General features: G+C 37.2%; 1 protein-coding gene across 1 annotated transcript in view; it reads right to left on the reverse strand.

The window, feature by feature from the left end:
- The window catches only part of LOC149535734 (uncharacterized), a 35602-nt gene extending 16025 nt beyond the window's left edge, over positions 1-19577 (reverse strand). Inside the window, exons 1-2 of the mRNA XM_089806166.1 lie at positions 19323-19577; positions 19124-19201 (exon numbers count right to left, since the gene is read on the reverse strand). Of these exons, the coding sequence (XP_089662292.1) occupies positions 19124-19201; positions 19323-19577 (333 nt within the window). The remainder of the gene's footprint in view (positions 1-19123; positions 19202-19322) is intronic.
- Between the last annotated feature and the right edge of the window lie 3172 nt (positions 19578-22749).

Here is a 22749-nt window from a genome sequence, read left to right on the forward strand (position 1 = left end):
TACTTTTATTTTCTCACATGTTCTCTCAAAATTTCCTATGTTTTTCCTGAACAAAAATTGTGCAAAGGCCCTAGATTTAACAAAATTTTCATCATTTATAAACTTCTTAGAAGCTTGGGAAATTATTGGATCTATCTCCTTACCTTGATAGTCAGCAATTGTAAGGTCCAAGGAGGGTACAAGAGGCTCTTGAGGTACTCCACTCTGTAAATCTATAGTAGTAACAATAACATCTCCTTCTCCACCAATCTATCTCAGCTACTCCCTTAAGGATGCTTCATCATCTATTTGGACTGAGGTTTGGCTTGGGGAGTATTGTTCTACATGAGAAGAAGATCCTTGCTCCAACTTCTACCTCTTTGGGGTACTTGTTGCAGTTTGGCTCTTTGGCCTTAGTCTTTCATGAGGGGGAGCTCATTGTACATGCTACACCATCACATATCCTACCCTCTTTTGCATAGTATATTGACTAGGAGCTACTATGTTTCTATTGTTTATTCTTCTCCATACCTCTACAGCCTTGTCTGGATAGGTTTTGGCATATGTAGCTTTTTTCTCATTGATTATTTGCATGATTATAGCAAAATTATTCATCAACACCTGCATTTTGGCTCCCTAGTATTTTTTATCCTTCAAAGGATCATAGGCAAGGTCAAAAGCATTAATGAATTCCAACACTTTGCTAAACACTATCCATTTTTCTTTCCTTCTAACTTCTTGCTCTTGTAAAGAGAAAATATTCCTTATAACATCATCAGGAAAATACACCTACTGTGTCATGCAGGCGGCTTTTGTCCTTTCTCTTAAAAGATCATAAAATCCTTCAAGATCAATAAATCTTGCAAGGGACTCTACCATGTTGTACCTATCCAAAAATAAACTAAGGTATTTCCATCCCTTTCTCACAAAAACAAAATCATGTGCTATAGTAACAACTAGGAAGAAAGTACCTTTTTTGGGAAAATCTCTTTCATTAATAGTCCCAATTTTCCATAATAATTTTGCTATCCCTATCTTCAAAGGCACATGGAAAGGTAGCACATGAGCCTTCCCCAGGAAACCATACACTCTTATCATCGTAGAGACATTGTAGGGGTATATCCCCCCAATTATGACTAATTAAAAGCCCCTTTGCATGGTCCTTGGATCTGACCAACTCTAATAGTGATTGTCAAATCCTAGGGCTATCTCCTCTCAAAAGTAGTCTTAGCCTAGAAGAAAAATATGTCAAATCTCACAAAACTGGCATCTCTAGCCTCTAAAGTCATATCAACACTCTATAATTGGACTAGATTTCTTTTACCATCCTTTGTTACTTCTAGCTCCATACCCTTAGAGAAATAAGTAACTTCCTTAAACAAACATACATGCATGAACAATGAATACCAACAAAAGGGTTTGTTTACTTTCCCTTGTGATATCCCCACCATACCATTGTGAATCTCTTGTGCAAGGAAAGTGGAAAAATAAAGAATGGTGCTTGTTTCAAATTGTAGAGTCTGAGCCATGATGAGAAAAATTGAACCTCAGATATGTTCTACTTCATCCATCCCAAAAATTTTGCAGAGAGAAAAGTATAAAGCTTGAGCTCTAAGATTGAAATGTCTCCTCATTAATGTCTCTCGGTTGTTGGTAGTAATCAAAGATAATGTACCAATCTTGGTAGAATTCTCTTGCAATGGCCCTGTCCTTAAGTATATCCTCTATGCATTGTACCTTTCTTGAAGGTTATCCATATCAATGATTTCATGCACAACATGGTTATGGTTGAGGTTGAAAACATCTCTAATCAGTTCAAGAGAAACCCTAAAAAGATTTACTCCAACATGGTTCTTCACCCACCCAGTAATAAGATCATACTTCTTAGCCAAATCAATCAGTAGATCACTATCAAAGAAAATTGTAGGGACCACCAATTTCCTAATGTCAAATTCCCAAACATTGCTCATAGGGGTATCTAGTTTTTTTTTTGAAAATCACTTCTTAAACAATTCTAATCCTACCATAGAGAACTAGTCATCTCCTACCCAGTTAGGCCTATCATAAAAACCCTCTGCTACGGCTACCCTAGGGTTCTTTAAAATGAGCTCTCTTCCCTTAGTTATTTCATTTATAGACAAATGGAATTGTTCAAGAAAATCATCATGCATAGATCTCTTAAGGTAATGAGTCTATCTTGTGAATTCTTTTTGTGGAGGCATCTTGAAAAACCCTAAGATTTATGTAATAGTAAATTCTAGATTTTCAGAAGATGCAAAGTCCTAACCCCCAAAATCACCCTTCTTTTTTATAGAATTTGCTGTAATTTGACTAAATTTCTCTACAAAATTCTATGCCCTAGTTCCATAAGTTCTCTGCACTCTGATAACCTTTTGCAATTTGGTGGTTCAATAATGGTGAGATCATGAATTATATCTAGGCATTGAAGTCACATGAATGAAATCTAAACCATATTAACTTCTAGTAGCCATTATTTCCAAATTGCAATCAGATTTGAATCTTATCCATCGATTTCATTAGATCGAACAACCTTACTTCAAAAAGAAAAAACCTTTATGACTTAAAAGAAATATGGCCATGTGTCGATCAAGGGCTTCCTTGCATTGCTTAAGTTTCTTGCATTTTGAAAATATGGGTAAGTTCTAGCCATTGATCTTTCTCCAAATCAATAGTCGGGTATGTGCAAGATCATGGTGTACCAAACTATGGCCTTAAGTGGCAGTGAAAAATCAGCAAATCAGGTTTATGTCAACTTGACACATAATTTTGAAGTGGTTATGGACTTTATATCAAAAAGTTGTAAGAAAATAATTTGTAGAAAATTGAATGCAGTTTCTAAACTACTAGGCCTTATCAGGAGAAAAAAATAATTGATTGGTCAAAAGTTTGAATTTTAATGCAGTACTAAGAAAATTTCAGGGCGAAAATAAAAAGTAGGTGTATGTCTGACCACTTTAATCAAAATAAAATCATAATATTTTTTTAATATAATTATAGATATGAAAACTAGACTCATGCCCGGATGTGACGCATATTTTTTGATATTTTTATTCAATAAAAATAATTAAATATGAATTTTCTACCAAAAAAATTTTGGATTAAAAAAAGTCCCGTATCTGACCACCCTAACTAATAGAAAATTTGATCAAATTTTTCTTTTTTGTTTTTTTCTTATACTAGGCGAAGTATAGAATGTGACGCAACTTTTAGATTTAAAAAATGTTATACCGTTTGAAAGTTATAGCTATTTTTCATTCAGTATGTCAATCAGCACTTTACAATAATCTTCATTAATAATTAACTAATAAATACTTATCAAACTCAGAATTTGACAGAAATTATATTGATGGAATCTAGAGAGCGATATTAAAAAACCCATTTCGTTTCATTCAATTTCGATCAAAATAACATTGTCAGACGGCTACCCGAAGTTTGAGTATCACAAAAACTCTCTATAAACACGTCTTTGGGGTTGACTAGGCAGGCTTGGTAAATACCAAGCCTGATCGGATATCCGATTTGACATTGGATATCCGATATGGCTCGCTAGTCAAATTCCAAAAATCTTCAAATTTTGGAGGAAAATTCGATTTAAACGTTCTAGTTTTTTATTTTTAAATTATTTCACTTATATTAATATGTAAAGGCATATTTTAATATATTATATATATATAATAACGTAATGTAAACATACAAGATATAATCTAGTAATATATAATAATATCTTATGTTAATCTTATTACAATCTATAAATATAATATATATTATTATTATTTTTACTAAATATAATAACGTAATTTATATATATATAAAATACGTATTATATATTATTATATTAATATTTATAATAATATAATAATGTAATATGTATATGTCTATATATATATATATATATATATATATATATATATATATATATATATATATATATATATATATATATATATATAATTATATTGATATGTATATTATTAATATATAAGAGTCAAAGGGGGTCATAGGGTGACCTATAACCCTCTTTGACCCATTAAATGACGATATATGTCTCTAGGGGTCCTAGGACCCCTAGGGACATATGTCATCCTTTAATGGGTCAAAGGGGGTCCCTTTGACCCATTAAATGACGACATATGTCCCTAGGACCCCCAGGGACATAGCCGAATCATTCATATCGGTCAAAGGGGGTCATAGGACCTATGACCCCCTTTGACCCATTAAACGACGACATATGTCTCTAGGGGTCCTAGGACCCCTAGGGACATATTCGAATGGGTATTATGGGTCAAAGGGGGTCATAGGGTGACCTATGACCCTCTTTGACCAATTAAACGATGACATATGTCACTAGGGGTCCTAGGAACCCTAGAGACATAGTTGAATCGTTCATATGGGTCAAAGGGGGTCACAGGGTGACCTATGACCCCCTTTGACCCATTAAATGACGACATATGTCCCTATGGGTCCTAGGACCCCCAGGGACATAGTCGAATCATTCATATGGGTCAAAGGGGGTCATAGGGTGACCTATGACCCCCTTTAACCCATTAAACGACGACATATGTCCCTAGGGGTCCTAGGACCTCTAGGGACATATTCGAAAGGGTAATATGGGTCAAAGGGGGTCATACTCTTTGACCCATTAAACGACGACATATGTCCCTAGGGGTCCTAGGACCCCTAGGGACATATTCTGATCGTTCATATGGGTCAAAGGGGGTCATAGGGTGACCTATGACCCTCTTTGACTCATTAAATGACGATATATGTCTCTAGGGGTCCTAGGACCCCTAGGGACATATTCAAATGGGTAATATGGGTCAAAGGGGGTCATAGGGTGACCTATGACCCTCTCTGACTCATTAAATGATGACATATTTCTCTAGGGGTGCTTGGACCCCTAGGGACATATTCGAATTGTTCATATGGGTCAAAGGGGGTCATAGGGTGACCTATGACCCCCTTTGACCCATTAAACGATGACATATGTCCCTAGGGGTCCTAGGACCCCTAGAGACATATTCGAATGGGTAATATGGGTCAAATGGGGTCATAGGGTAACCTATGACCCTCTTTGACCCACTAAATGACGACATATGTCCCTAGGGGTCCTAGGAACCCTAGCGACATATTCAAATCGTACATATGGGTCAAAGGGGGTCATAGCGTGACCTATGACCCCCTTTGACCCATTAAATGACGACATATGTCTCTATGAGTCCTAAGACCCCTACAGACATATTCGAATGGGTATTATGGGTCAAAGGGGGTCATAGGGTGACCTATGACCCTCTTTGACCCATTAAACGACGACATATGTCCCTAGGGGTCCTTGGACCCCAAGAGACATATTCGAATGGGTAATATGGGTCAAAGGGGGACACTATGACCCTCTTTGACCCATTAAACGACAACATATGTCCCTAGGGGTCCTAGGACCCTAGGGATATATTCAAATTGTTCATATGGGTCAAAGGGGGTCATAGGGTGACCTATGACCCCCTTTGACCCATTAAACGATGACATATGTCCCTAGGGGTCCTAGGACCCCTAGGGACATATTCGAATGGGTAATATGGGTCAAATGGGGTCATAGGGTAACCTATGACCCTCTTTGACCCATTAAATGATGACATATGTCTCTAGAGGTCCTAGGACCCCTAGGGACATATTTGAATCGTTCATATGGGTCAAAGGGGGTCATAGGGTGACCTATGACCCTCTTGACCCATTAAACGACGATATATGTCTCTAGGGGTCGTAGGACCCCTAGGGACATATTCGAATGGGTAATATGGGTCAAAGGGGGTCATAGGGTGACCTATGACCCTCTTTGACCTATTAAACGATGACATATGTCCCTAGGGGTCCTCGAACCCCAAGGGACATATTCGAATGAGTAATATGGGTCAAAGGGGGTCATAGGTACCCATTAAATGACGACATATGTCCCTAGGGGTCCTAAGACCCTAGGGACATATTCGAATTGTTCATATGGGTCAAAGGGGGTCATATGGTGACCTATGACCCCCTTTGACTCATTAAACGACGACATATGTCCCTAGGGGTCCTAGGACCCCTAGGGACATATTTGAATCGTTCATATGAGTCAAAGGGGGTCGTAGGGTGACCTATGACCCCCTTTAACCCATTAAATGACGACATGTCCCTGAGGGTCGTAGGACCCCTAGGGACATATTCGAATGGGTAATATGGGTCAAATGGGGTCATAGGGTAACCTATGACCCTCTTTGACCCATTAAATGATGACATATGTCTCTAGGGGTCCTAGGACCCCTAGGGACATAATCGAATCGTTCATATGGTTCAAAGGGGGTCATAGGGTGACCTATGACCCTCTTGACCCATTAAACGACGATATATGTCTCTAGGGGTCCTAGGACGCCTAGGGACATATTCGAATGGGTAATATGGGTCAAAGGGGGTCATAGGGTGACCTATGACCCTCTTTGACCCATTAAACGATGACATATGTCCCTAGGGGTCCTAGGACCCCTAGGGACATATTTGAATGGGTAATATGGGTCAAAGGGGGTCATAGGGTGACCTATGACCCTCCTTGACCCATTAAACGAAGACATATGTCCCTAGGGGTCCTAGGACCCTAGGGACGTATTCGAATGGTTCATATGGGTCAAAGGGGGTCATAGGGTGACCTATGACCCCCTTTGACCCATTAAATGATTACATATGTCCCTAGGGGTCCTAGGACCCCTAGGGACATATTTGAATCGTTCATATGAGTCAAAGGGGGTCATAGGGTGACCTATGATCCCCTTTGACCCATTAAACGACGACATATGTCCCTAGGGGTCCCAAGACCCTAGGGACATATTTGAATCGTTCATATGGGTCAAAGGGGGTCATAGGGTGACCTATGACCCTCTTTGACCCATTAAACGATGATATATGTCTCTAGGGGTCCTAGGACCCCTATGGACATATTCGAATGGGTAATATGGGTCAAAGGGGGTCATAGGGTGACCTATGACCCTCTCTGACCCATTAAATGACGAGATATGTTGCTAGGGGTCCTAGGACCCTTAGGGACATATTCGAATGGGTAATATGGGTCAAAGGGGGTCATAGGGTGACCTATGACCCCCTTTGACCCATTAAATGATGACATATGTCTCTAGGGGTCCTAGGACCCCTAGCGACATATTCGAATGGGTATTATGGGTCAAAGGGGGTCATAGGGTGACCTATGACCCTCTTTGACCCATTAAACGACGACATATGTCCCTAGGGGTCCTCGGACCCCAAGGGACATATTCGAATGGGTAATATGGGTCACCCTATGACCCTCTTTGACCCATTAAGCGATGACATATGTCCCTAGGGGTCCTAGGACCTCTAGGGACATATTCGAATGGGTAATATGGGTCAAAGGGGGTCATAGGGTGACCTATGACTCTCTTTGACCCATTAAACGATGACATATGTCCCTAGGGGTAGGACCCCTAGGGACATATTCCAATCATTCATATGGGTCAAAGGGGGTCATAGGTTGACCTATGATCCCCTTTGATGCATTAAACGAGGACATATGTTCCTAGGGGTCCTAGGACCCCTAAGGACATATTTGAATGGGTAATATGGGTCAAATGGGGTCATAGGGTAACCTATGACCCTCTTTGACCCTTTAAATGATGACATATGTCTCTAGGGGTGCTAGGACCCCTAGGGACATATTCGAATCGTACATATGGGTCAAAGAGGGTCATAGGGTGACCTATGACCCTCTTGACCCATTAAACGACGATATATGTCGCTAGGGGTCCTAGGACCCCTAGGGACATATTCGAATGGGTAATATGGGTCAAAGGGGGTCATAGGGTGACCTATGACCCTCTTTGACCCATTAAACGACGATATATGTCTCTAGGGTTCCTAGGACCCCTAGGGACATATTCGAATGGGTAATATGGGTCAAAGGGGGTCATAGGGTGACCTATGACCCTCTCTGACCCATTAAATGATGAGATATGTCGCTAGGGGTCGTAGGACCCCTAGGGACATATTCGAATGGGTAATATGGGTCAAAGGGGGTCATACGGTGACCTATGACCCCCTTCGACCCATTAAATGATGACATATGTCTCTAGGGGTCCTAGGGACATATTCGAATGGGTATTATGGGTCAAAGGGGGTCATAGGGTGACCTATGACCCTCTTTGATCCATTAAACGATGACATATGTCCCTAGGGGTCCTTGGACCCCAAGGGACATATTCGAATGGGTAATATGGGTCAAACCCTATGACCCTCTTTGACCCATTAAATGATGACATATGTCCCTAGGGGTCCTAGGACGCCTAGGGAAATATTTGAATCGTTCATATGAGTCAAAGGGAGTCATAGGGTGACCTATGACCCCCTTTGATCCATTAAACGACGACGTATGTCCCTAGGGGTCCTAGGACCCCTAGGGACATAGTCGAGTCGTTCATATGGGTCAAAGGGGGTCATAGGGTGACCTATGACCCCCTTTGACCCATTAAATGACGACCCTCTTTGTATTATATATTATTATATTAATATGTATAATAATATAATATATATAACAACGTAATATTTTTATTAAATATAATATATATTATAAATATTATTATATTAATATATATGTTATTAATATATCTATTTAATAACGTAATATTTTAGTATATATAATGTAATATTTTAGGATATACTATTTATACTATTTTAGGATAATAATTATAATATAAATAAACACTAAATATTAATATTATTATATGTATAGTAATAATAATAATACTATTATAGCTATAATAATAATATATATTAATACTATATATTGTAGCTTAATATAAATAAACACTATATATTTACACTATTATATCTATATTAATAATATTAATACTATTATAGGTATAATAATAATATTGATACTATAGGTATATTAATACTATTTTATATTAATATTATTGATATTTTATACTAATACTAATATACTATTAACTTAGTTATAAATTAAAGTCGTTTGCCTCCAAATATTTTCATAATATTAATATTATTGTGGCAAAGGAAGGAAACCTTAGCAAGTTTTCCTCCCAAAAGCCCTTTTCCTATATCGGATATTCGATCCTGGATCAGATATCCGATCTATTATCAGATATCCAATTATACTAGCATCAATTTTGAATATTTGACTGTCCCTACAGACCCGACAACATTACTTCTTTACCTCTTTTTTTACGGGATTTGTAAAAAGTCGTGTTTTGGGGCCCAACCAATCGAAAAGAATTCGAAAATATAACCTTAGGTGTTTGAATTTGTCATCTGAATGGGGAGCAGCAGTCGTCGAAAGAATAAACGTAAAAAGAAGATATCCAATGAAGACATTGCAGCATATAGGGAAAAGGACAAAATGAAACGCCGAAAAAAAAGACAAGGTATGCTAAATATCAATCAAGTTGATGATGAATTAATAGAAGGTGAAATCATAGAGTTAGATAATGAAAATGTACAGTTGGGGAATGAAAATGTACCTATTGAAAATGATAATGCGGAAATTGAAAATGTAGAGATTGAAAATTTTGAAGAAGAAATGCCACCAAGTCATAATCCAAATTGCATAATTGACCATGTCGAAGATGACAATGCACAGGAACTTAATGCACAAGAACCTTACATATCTCCTAATTATAATCGACATGAAGGTTCTAAAACACCAAAATGGATAATTGAAATTAATGAAATGATTATGAGTAGTTTGGAAGGAAAAAAATCAGAAAGAACCATTCGGTTATGGGCTTCAAGACTATATCAGATGTTTTTCGGCAACAAGACAGTGGTAGAGCAATGTCAGCTTTTCATGCACTTATTAAAGATGCAAAAGATGAGACCTATGCTTTCCAAATTGAAAATTCATGTTAATAAAAAGTTGGAAAGAAATGCCATTATTGTGAAGAATCTTTTCAGTGCTCTCAATAGCGTTGGGAAAAATAGCAGAGAGAAGGATAATAGAGCTGCTCGAAGGGTTATTACAACCTCTTTGGTAAGTCATCATTTGAGAAAGGGTAGATATATGAGACAAACTTGTATTGATTTGAATCTAAATCATACTACTTTGAGAAGAGCACTTAGTTGACGAGAGAAAATTGATGATCCTCTTCAAAATGAAACATGGGCATTTGGTGGGAGACTTCCACGTTTTGATAAGAAGCTATCCGATGATGTGAAGGAAGAAATTATACAATTTTGGCACTCTAACTCACGAGTATCACCCAATGCTAAAGATGTCTTAAAGTTGAGAATTGGCATCAGAGACCGCACGTCACATCCTAAACACTATTTGGAGGTAAGTCAAACTATGTTGTTCAAAAAATTTAGAGAGAGTCATCCAAGTGTTCATATATCACAAAGGTCTTTTGAATCTTTGAAGCCATTTTATTGTGTGCCACTCAAAATTCGAAATACATGTTGTTGCAAATATCATGTTGAGTTTTCTATGCACCATGAACTATTATGCTCCATCCGTTCTACTTTGCATAGTAAAGAAATGTTGGAGGATTGTGGGGCTAGTGGGCTTCCAAAATCATCAAGAGACTTGTTAGATCAACTCTTATGTTGTAGAGTTGATGGTTGTTCCTTTTATAAAAATGCTTGCTTAAATGAGAAGTGTTCAGAATGTGGTGGCTTATCCAAGTTTGACACATGTTTCCATGAGGGGTGTGAACAAGATCTTGGAAAGAAAATAGTGAAAAAAAGGGTCTATGAAATGGTGAAATACACATTGAAGAGTGGGAGTGAGAGCTCTAGATGTGAATTGGTTGGAAAAGATATCAATGTGGCTAATTTTATTTCAGATTTCAAGGCAAATCTTTTTTACAAGTATGCAAGACATAGTCACAGGTCTCAGTGGTTGGATCAACAATTTAGAACGTGTAAGGATACTTTTCCCATTGGCACTATTATATCAGTTGTTGATTTTTCTGAGAACTACACATTGCAACCTCAAAATGAGACACAATCTCAGTATTACAACTCTATTTAGATTGCAATTTTTGTTCACATAACATATAGACATGCCCCTGATAGTGCGGAAGATAATCGAAAGATTATTAGAGAGTATCATTTTTATATGAGTGATGATAGATCTCACTCTCACGAGTTTGTGCAACATTGTTTCGAGAATTTTTTTTATTTCTTACACGAGCATGCAATTGCTATGGATAGACATATCATTTGGTCAGATAACTGTACAGGTCAATTCAAGAATGCTCGCATGTTTTATTGGTTGTGTAGGATGCACGTAGAGAGAGGGGTGCCTCATATTTGGAGTTTTTTTGAGTCCGGCCATGGAAAAGGGGAACATGATGGAGCAGGGGCATGTGTGAAGAGAGCTCTAGTTAAGGAGCAACTGAAGATTTCAACAACAGAGCTTCTTGATGCTCGTAGCATTGTTGATTGTGTAGTTTAGCATTATCACAGGGGGGGACTCTTAATTTAGTGGTACACAGGTTCTTTTGGTTGGTTGAGGAAGGGTCCATAGGTGATAGATCAGATTGTGCTACAGTGATAGGCTCATAAAAAATGCATTCATTTCGGAGCTCTAATTCTAGTACATGGACCATTTGGACACGACAACTAGCTTGTTTTTGTTGTACTTGTTTTCAGTGTGATTGAGATCACTGTGAGTCAAGTGAGTGGGTGGACACATGGGCTCCACATTATCTTACTCCATTGTCTATCATACCCTCTATCAAAAATGATGACATGGAAAGTTCACTTGAGCATAATCATCTATCAGATCTACTTCAGCCAGGACATGTCTTTGCATTGGTTGCACCATAGGGGAATGATGAGAAATCCGATTATTGGTTAGCACGTTGTGTAAGAGGAAAACAAAAACTTGCACAACCGATCACAGATGATGATGGATTCACGTATCCTACTGGTTTAGTGGTTGTTGCTGGAACATGGCTGCGGACATACATGCTTAGAAGGAATAGAATTCCTACATTCGAAGACTATCAGAAGCACAAAGTAATTCTCATATATTCACATCTTATTATAGCAACAAATGTAAAGTTATTGAAGCATCAAGGAAGACCAAAAGTAAAAGAACTTTTTACTATTGCTAATGCTGATCATGAAGCCTTGTTGGAGACCCTAAAATAGAGAGAGGACCTTATTGGAATACTTGACTAGGTATATATACTTCTTATGTTATTTTCTTCATAATGATTTAATGAATTGATGATTATCTTGTTTAATACAATAAGTTACTAATTTTTGTATGATATTGGAATGTAGGTACATCATGAAGAGTTGGAGGGGGGTGGTATTGGGGAGAATTTCTAAAATTTATGATGTATTATGATGTAAAATGTGTAGTTTTTTGTATATGGTTTTTGTATTTTGGTAGGTTCTTTGTAAGGAATTATAAGAGGAAGATATTGAACAAGTTCTCCAAATCATATTTGCATGTGATACAAGGCTATAACGACAATTTTAAGAGCATTTATAACTATATGAAAGATAATTGCATGCAGATATCTTATTACAAATTTGGTTTTTTCCTTATTTGATATAAAGCTAACATTATGATTATTAAAACTATTTTTATCAAACTAATCAAATAAGAAAAATCCATAAAGTACGGATGAACAATTAGAATACTTGATTTCTTCCATTTTACAACCAATCATAGCATTTGAAAGCATAAAGAGTCATAATATTGTATAATGTTTTGAAAGACTTTCATATTGAAAAGTTGTATGAAGCACATTTGGGATAAGCCATAAAATCCATGAAAGAAGATAGCATGGAGGATAAGCAATTAAAGCCAATAAGCAAGATAGCACATGCATACTGACATGATATGAAGTTGGATATGAAGGCTATGAGTGGATGAGTCATTAGAGGTATCAAAAATCCCATCATAAATGAGATCTTGGATTTTATGTTTCAACACTATGGAATCTTTAGTTTTATGAAATTTTCTTCCATGGAGATTAATTTAAGAATGCCCCGTGTGTATGTAAAGGTCTTAAGGGAGATTAATTTAAGAATGCAATATTCTCCTCTAACCTTTTCTCAAGTTTAGAATTGATTTCTATCATGTGCTTAGAGAGATGAAGGTAAGAAAGATTATTTGTCTCTTCTAGCTCTTTGTATTGAACATATAGAAAGAGAGATGACAAGTGAACAAATTTAAGTGTAGTCAATAGATCAAGGAAACCATTTAGTGAAAGAAATTCTTAGTATGCATATCATAGACCATGAAGTTAGAAAATACCAATAGCTCTAAGACCAAAGAGCCATTTTAAGTATGTTCAAGCACTAAAGACATAGAAAATCAAAGTCAATTTATGAAACTCCCCTTAGCAAAAAATGCAAACAAATATTTGCATTTGACATTTTGACTTGGTTGAAAAAGTTTGACAATAATTGATAATATTGCAAGCTTGATGTTCAAAAGCAATTTTTTTTCCAAGAAAGATAGTGACACATGGACTTGTCTTCAAACAATCATCCATCATTTGCGGCCACCCCGTATCGAGGAGTCTCCAAGGTGCTCTAAGTGCATTTGGAGGTCGATCTTTCGAGGGTCATAACTCAGAGCTCATGAGGGCTATTGATGAACTGTCAAATGCTATAGGATGATGATCCTAAGGCCTAAAATAACCTATCTCATTTTTGAGAGATCACATTCCGTTTGGATTCGGCACAGCGATCTCGCTCAATGCCAAAACTCGCAGTGTGTCTCAGTTCATAGGTGCACCACAGCGTAACTTTGAAACCGCTGATCTTGGCATCGAATCGTCAGTGCCATTAGCTCTGGATGGGCGGTTGAACCCTAGTTACACCCTTGTTCTGGCCACGAAGACCATCCATCATTTGCGGCCACCCCATACCGAGGAGTCTTCAAGGTGCTCTAAGTGCATTTTGAGGTCGATCCTTCGAGGGTCATAACTCAGAGCTCATGAGGGCTATCAACAAACTATCAAATGCTATAGGACGGTGATACTAAGGCCTAAAAGAATCTATCTCATTTTTGAGAGATCACATTCCGTTTGGATTCAGCACAACGATCTCGCTCGATGCCAAAACTCGTAGTGTGCCTCAGTTCATAGGTGCACCACAGCGTAACTTTGAAACCGCTGATCTTGGCATCGAATCGTCAGTCCCATTAGCTCTAGATGAGCGGGTGAACCCTAGTCACACCTTTGTTTTGGCCATGAAGACCATCCATCATTTGCGGCCACCCCATACCGAGGAGTCTTCAAGGTGCTCTAAGTGCATTTTGAGGTCGATCCTTCGAGGGTCATAACTCAGAGCTCATGAGGGCTATCGATGAACCGTTAGAGGAGACAAGTTCATAAGGATGGAGTGGCTTAGTGTTTTTGCTAAAATAAGTTAGTGGGAAGGCTTTATTAGAGGGTCTTGGCCAAACTAGTGGGGTGTTTGCCAAAATTTCTTATTTTATTTCTACTTGGTTTTGCTTTCTTGTTTTGTGCTTGAGTATTGTTATGGGATTGGGACTTACACTCACCCTTGTGGGAAGGGAAGAGAAGTCCAGGGTGAAGGGCTTAAGTTGGGTTCGAAAAATGTATTGAGAACTGTGGAGTATGGGCTCCATTGTATGCCATAACATTTCATATCTTGTTGGGGGTGATAAGGAAAGTATGGTGTAGAAAGGAAGTTTGAGGAGTTACAGTTGATGGTAGTGGGTTTGGAGGAGGAAATGTGGAGGCCCCGAGAGGGCATTAAATGGTTCATTTATGATAGCCCCGAGAGGGCATGAAATTTGATGAATTATGATAGCCCCGAGAGGGCATGAAAATTGTTTATTGCAAATATGGTTTGGTATGGCAAGTCTCCATTTTAGAACACACCTTCACCCTATGTTTATGGTTCCATCTGTGAAGCCATTGTGAAATAGTCTTGGGGGGAAATTTTTCAAGTTTGAAATGTAATGTTTATGCATTGAAAGATTGTATGTGTATCCCAGTTTGAGCCTTGTTCCCTAGCGTGGGGGTGGTCTCTTTGAGGCCTATGGTTGGGTGGAAAGCACCCATGGTCCTTGTTATTTTGTTGTGTTGCATATGCAGATTTATGTCCAAGGGAGCAATGGAAATGGCTTGGAATGATCATCTTGCAGATTGATGTTGGATGAGAAAACTTGACATTGTGCCCTCATTTGTGAAGGAGGATTCACCAGCTTGTTCATGTTCTCAACGATCATGTTGGACAATGTTCATGCTACTCATTGTCCATATCTTTCAATGTCCATGTTCCTTATGATTTTGAAAAGTCCCTTATGTTGCCCCATTGTGATGGAAGGAGATTGTATCATTGTTACCTAATGTACGTGTAGAAGAAAATATTGATAAGGTTGTATATGCATGTTTCATTTGGAGTTTATATTGTTATGAAAGCATTGGTATGAGTCACAGATTTGCTTTGACATCATTTTTATCATTTGAAAATGTGAAAGAAATTTTTCTCCTTGTGGTATTGTAAATGACTAGTTGATAATAACAATCCATAGATGTTATGTGATACCATTGATTGTATAAATTTAAAACTTAGTAGATTACTTACAATCTTGTTGTGCACTCAATAATTTGGTGAGGAAGCAATGTTGATAGATAATGAGGATATAGTAATATACTAATTGTCACATTAATATATATTGTAATGATTAATGAATGTGTGTACATTGGTAATGAGGATAATAAGTAATTCTGATCCCCTTCCCTTACATGCTAGAATCACGACCTAGTCCATATGATACAACTGACAGACCCTAATAGAATATTAGTATCAGAGGCTTGTTAGGATATGAATTACCTCACTAATTTATGAGTGTTGTATCTTGAACTTGCTCGTTTGACTCGTGACGCTAACTTGAACTAGACTGTCATCCAATCTATTTGAAAACCACCTGTGACTAAAATGTTAACACCTTCACACTATTCACATGAGTCTTGAACTCCTATTCAATGATAACCTTGTTTTACAATATGTAATTTCTTATGCGACTTCATAAGCTAAAAAAAAAAAAAAAATTGTTGTGTTTTTACTAGTAAAATTTAGGGCATGACACATGATCCACGATAAATTGAACAATAGTAGATACTAAATTAATATGTATATCATTGTGCACGTAAATGATAAAAATATATATCAAAATACATGTATCCATAGACAAAATTTTACACAAATATATATCAAAGATCATGTATCCATAGACAAAGTACTCAAATATATATATATATCAAAATACATAGATCCATATACAAAATGTGGCTGATCCTACCATCAGAATGTGTATAATATCAATGTTTCTATATACAATGTGGCATATGCCATCTCAAAATGTCTCATGATGCATCCTACGAAAACTATACTATCCTAGGGTGCTGGTGGATGATCAAAATGCAGCCTCTTCGCTGCACTAGGTGGATCAGATGCCTCCTACATAAACAAAAAAGGAAAACCCAAAGTTAGACTACTAAATTTATATGATTCTACGTATCTAACATTGAATTACTCAAATGCATAATGATCTTTTCCGTATTGGAGATTAATACTATCAAAATTTCATAATAAATACCTCTCTCATCGACCTCCTGCGCCGGTCAGGAGTCCTCTCGTATGCCCTCGGCAATGCTGGTACCTCTGTGATTGTGGGCTATATATGTTCAAATACCTATGTCAGATGAATCTACAATTTAAACTATAACATTATAATTCATAGCATGCTAAATTTATAACATATTTAATCATGAATTCAAACTACAACTTACTATTGTAGGCTCCTCCTCAGGAGTGAGTGGCCGCGTCATCAAATCTACATAACTGTCCCGTCGAACCTCATGTGCACTAGGAGTCTCCTATGAGATACAAAATAGTAGTTGTTAATATCACGGAAATTAGTTTTGAATTTATTTATGAAGATAAGTGATGCAAGAGCATCCCATGCTCATCAGGGGAACATTGAAGATCCAACGCATTACAGAGGTCATGGAACATCTCTTGAAGTCAATTGGGCAATCCTTGCACCAATTATGGCTCATGGAAGCATACAAAGTTATAATGTTGGACTCATATGTGGAAGAAAGTTGTAATTGGGCATGAGATAGGATTTTAGGATTTCATATGGTAGATGTGTCATTTGATAGGTTCATGTAGGTTGTCATGATCATATCTTGTCATTAGACAAGTCAAAACATTCTAGAATTGAGTTTTGGGGTTTGAACAAGCAGGCCCTGGTTTTTAAGCCATTTAAAGGAGGGTTTTGAAGTTTGGGTGTTTAGGAGTGTGACCAAGACTTATAATCTTGAAAATCCTTAGTGTGTTGGTCCCTTTGTTGAAGCCTTGGTGTGTCTAATTCCTCCTTGTGTGTCCCAGAGTTGAAAGGTACATAAGTGGTGTCCAGAGATTTCTTGGTGAGGAAAGAAAGAGAATCAGTGAGTTGGCCCTTGGGAAGGAAGAAAACTTGTTGTGAAAATGTCTCCTAAAAATCAAATGGCTAGAGAACTTGAAGAATTGAGAGAAGAGTTGGCAAAAGAGAAAAGAGAGAGGAGAGAACTTGAAGAATCTAGAGTGAGGGAAGAAAGATAGATGAGAAGAGAGAGGCTGAAGCTTATTGCAAGGATAGAATCCTTAGAAAAGGAAAGGCAAGAACCTAGAGGAGAAGAGGTTAGAGGAAGAAATCATGGAGAGAACCATGAAGAAGAAGAGGTTGGTAATGCAAGGCAAGAGCATGAGACAACAGATGATCCTGAAGAAAGGAGATTTATGAGAATCATTAAGGCAGTACAAGGTAATGGTGGGAAGAACCATATTGATTTTCCAATATACCAGGGTAAAATGGATAGTGAAGAAGTGCTAGGGTGGATAGAGGCCCTTGAGAACTACTTTGATCTTGAAGACATAGAGGCAGATAAGAAGGTAAAAGTAGTAACAACAAGACTGAGAGGAACATCACTCACTTGGTGGACTAGTGTTCAGAATGAGAGAGAGGAAAGGTGGTGCAGGGCACCTAACCTATGTGGCAGGGGGGAACAAGTATCTCTGTTGCCGGACACCTTGCCACTCCATGAAAGCGAGGATTCAAGTAGATTAGGAAGTTGGAATAAAGGTTTGGTACATATTTTATAAGTTGGTCTATGTTTTGTAATAAAGGCACATGTAAGGCCCACAAGCATTTTTGTGTGGTTATAAACCAAGTGACTCCATGGGACCAAAAGGCCTTAGAATAGGGTATTTAGAGTCTAAACAGTATTAGCAAAAAGTGGTTGTTTGTTTGTTTTATGGTTGGGAATGCCTATATGGTTGTTCCAACAGTCATGTAGACCTTTATATATGTCATATGTGATCTCAGTTGAAAGGGGGAGATCAGAGTGTACGGTGGTTTGGAGAAAAAATAATAAAAAACTTCAATTTTCTGGAAATTTACTTAGTTGCATTTAATAAATCCATATGACCAATTTTGAGTCAATGGAATAGTTTAGAAAGTTAGGGAATGCATAAAAACTATAGTTTGAAATTTGAATTTCAAATTCAAACAGTCATATTAGTTTTGGAGGAAAAGTAGTAATTTGGTATTTGTTTGATTAAATAAACCTTTGTAACCAACTTGGTCGGTTGGACAGGTGCATATAAGCCTATTTAAGTTGTAATGAACATATGCAAGACATGAATCATTATTGGTACGGAAAAAATCATAGAAATTGTATAGAACAACAATCATACTTTCCTCTGCATGAATTAAAAAAATAAAAAATAAATGATACTTATACATACAATGGGGCTCTCTGTGCGAATGAAAATCCCTGATGATCTAGGACGCCGAATCTGTACAGGCTCATCGCCAGTAGCCACACCCTATATACAATAAATAATGTAATTAAATGAGATTACCACAAACATTTTACAAGAATGCATCAATATTTAATCAATTAGAAAACATCTAATTACCTTTCCTTTGTCAATGCATGCTGGCTCACCCCCCGCACTTTGTCCCCCCGAGGCAGGTGGTATCTGCAAGATAAAAGAAAGATTAGCAACCATATATGCTACAATATCAAATAGAAAAAAGAAATGTGAACACAACATAATGTACCATAGATGTCTCAAGGCCAAATGAAATGGCCGAGAGTGTAGCATCATCTATCTGTCTGAGCTCCTCCTCGGTCATCAACTAAACATGAATGAAGATCACATACATGTAAAAGTCAGTATGGCTTAAAAATTAAAATTAATCTATTATAAAAATTAAATTTAAATCACATATTTCATAACAAAAAAATGTATACACGTACCGACACCGAAGGAGTCCATGCCTCTACATTCCCCTCCTCTCTCGCATCAGGGTTTGTAGCCTCTGCACGTGCGTCTGGTGTATCCTCGTCTAATACAAAATGATACTCAGGAAGATCACCTATGGGACCCAGGCAAATATTCTTGCATGTAATGCAAGTGTGAGGCACACAAACGTGTGATGAGCTAGCCGATGATGAACTGGCACCAACATCATCAACACGAGGAGGCAAGACTGACCTAGCTTGAGATATCATTAGGCTACTCAGCCTATGAATGGCTCTGATGGTCTGAGAGCTAGCCTCTGCCATAATATCTGGATGCTACACTCGAGGAGGGGGGGAGATATCAGGGGGGGGGGACAAAAGTGCCAAGTTTCTTCCGCTGGGAAGAGGGTCTATCCTGAGGAGCTCCTAGTCCTAAGCCCATGTTGGGCTTCATGCTCCAATAGTTCACTTTAAGTTTCAACATAAATTCTGCATATAATTTTTTAAGGAAATAAAATGGTATGTCTAAATTGCCATGTGGAGGGATATCAAAGACCATCCACCAACGGTCCCAAAAATGTGCACGTATGGCGTCATTTGTGCACCATTTAATCAATAGTTTGGTTTTTTTTGGGTCAACTGGTATACCCATTTTTGGGTTAGCAAAAAGGCTTGCCAAATCGTCTTTGGTTATGTTGAGGGCCGCGACCTCATCATAATCCAAACCATCATCAAACATCTGGTGCATTTCATCACGCCAACGAAGAGCGGCATTTTGTTGGTTAGTAAGAGTTTCAATGTTATCCACTATGGTGTTTAACGTGGATAACATAGGAGCCAGTGCAGGTACATTATTGTATGTTCTATGTAAACCTCTCAACTCAGTGAGATTTTCATTTATCAAATCCTTGATTCGAGGAGGGTTTTGAGGAGGTAGAGGATCATTTGGTGGACGATTTTGTGGGGATACTGGATCGTTTGGTGGTGGGTTGCGAGGAATATTATTCCCTGCCTCAGTGTCATCATTTTGATCAGCCATTCCTATTGAATTGCAAAACGTAATATATATTAAAAAAAATCTAAATTTTAACCATTTTTGTCAAAAAAACCCTAGATTCAACTAAAACAAACAAAATCTTGTTAAAATCTATTAAATTTAGGTGAAAAATGAGTCGGGGGGGGGGGGGGGGGGGGGGAACATACCTGATATCTGATATCCGATTTGCTATCTGATATCCGATTTATTATCTGATATCTGATCTGACTGGCCCAAATTCGCGTGAAAATAAGGGCCGCGGGTCTGTGATTGTGTGTTTAATCCATGCACAGGTATCGGATATCCGATATTATAATATATATAATATAACATATATATTACATTTTATATATTTTTATATTATATTTTATATTTATTATATTAATTTACTATATATTATAATATAAAATATTATTATTATACTATATTATTATAATTTATAATATATTATACTTTTTTATTATATGTTATATTATAAGATATTACTTTTTATTATTATATTATATTATAGATATATATATATATTATATTACATTACTATATATTATAATATATGAAATATTATATTATATTATTATAATATAATATGTTATTATAATATTATTATTATAGTATAATATTATATGATTATAATATAATAATAATAATATTATTATATTATAGTATAATAATTATTATAATAATAATATTATTATAATATAATAGTATGATATATTATTTAATAATATTATTATTATTTTATATCAATAATAATAATATTAAATAATATATCATACTATTATATGATTTTAATTATTAGTCGGATATTGGATTTAAAATCGGATATCCGATATGATATCGGATATCTGATAAGGCTCGGCTTAACCTTCCAGATTTGGTTCCTGGATAGGTAAAAAAAAGTCAGAGTGGATTTTGAAGCGCTTTTAGGCGTCTTCAAACTCTTTTTTTTTCACATCGCCACTTTTTGGCACACCATGATCCTGCACATACCCAGTCAAGAGAAATAAAACATTTTTGTGGCAACAAGTACAAGGTGTGACATAGCTGGCATAATAAATCTTCCACCTTAGTAGACATTAACCCACTTTGGTAGTAGATTGCCCTGCTATGCCACACATTGCATTAGCACTTCCCTACATTTTTTAACCCACAAGAACTTTCCAAATGTGGGTGAGTGCTAGCCATTGATCTATGAGAGATCAATGCTGGCATGATTTGATAGTCTAAGATGAATGTGATGATATCATAAAAGACACATGTCACTAGGGTGTTTTCCCACATTATTTATATATCATGCAACTTCACCAAGTGGAAAAGTGCTATCCATTGATTAAGGCAAGATCAGCAATCATAAAAACTTGTACTCTTATAGCACCCAATCATCTGGATTGACCAATAGTAATTCTCCATGTGAATTAGTGCCTTTTGATAAACTTCCATGCAAGTAGGTCCCATTTTATCTTCTAAGACAGTGAGTCCTTGACATCACCTTTGCCATGCATAAGGCTGGCACTTACCCACTTTGCTTAAACTTCTTACAGGTTCTTAATGTGGGGAAGCATCCTTTGTCAATTTGACCAAGATTGACAGTGGGTCAAAACCATTGTCTTTTATGGTCCCAACATCCAATTTGACCAATAAAATAATACCTTTTAGACATCGTGCTCTGATAAGTCTAACTGCCATATTAATTGTTAGAGTTTCCATGTCCATGACATCAGTTCCAACTAGGCTTGTATGTGTCGTATTCTACCAATGAACATGCTCCAGCTTAGCAAGGCCTTATAAATAGGCATGACTTATTAGTCTACCCAAAACCTAGACCCACTATGCCACACAACGCAAAGGGGCATGCCCACATTTTTATCTCTCGAGCAGTTTCTTAATGTGGGTAAGCACTGGCCACTCATCTTAAAAAGATTTATAGTTGTAAGGCTTTCAACATCTTTGATAGGTAAACCCCTTTGATTGGCCCAACTAGTATTACGCATTAGCATCTCTTTGTATCCTGGCACAATATAGCACATACCCTTCATCCTTGGTCCCACCTTGTTACATGTCAAATTAGCACTTGCTTGCATTATTTTAAAATCAAGAAACTTCATAAAGCAGGTAAGCACTAACCATGGATCTTACACAAATCAACAATCATAAAATCATGCATCTTTATAACATTGAGTAAACTGAAATGACCAATGAGATACTTCCTTTTAGTCTAACTCAAATGATAGCTGCCACAGAAGACACATCATTGTTATCCTCTAAAAAGGTGGGCTCATGATGCCATGCATCGCATTGGTGCATGCTCGCATTGCTTAAGATTCTTGTGTTTTCTTAATGTAGGCAAGTGTTATCTATTGATTAAGACAAGATCAATGGTGCATCAAAGCTTTCAGTGCATTAAAG

Source organism: Cupressus sempervirens, chromosome 10 (assembly GCF_028749045.1).
Source record: "Cupressus sempervirens isolate cs-2001-9-10 chromosome 10, ASM2874904v1, whole genome shotgun sequence".
NCBI classification, from domain to species: domain Eukaryota; kingdom Viridiplantae; phylum Streptophyta; class Pinopsida; order Cupressales; family Cupressaceae; genus Cupressus; species Cupressus sempervirens.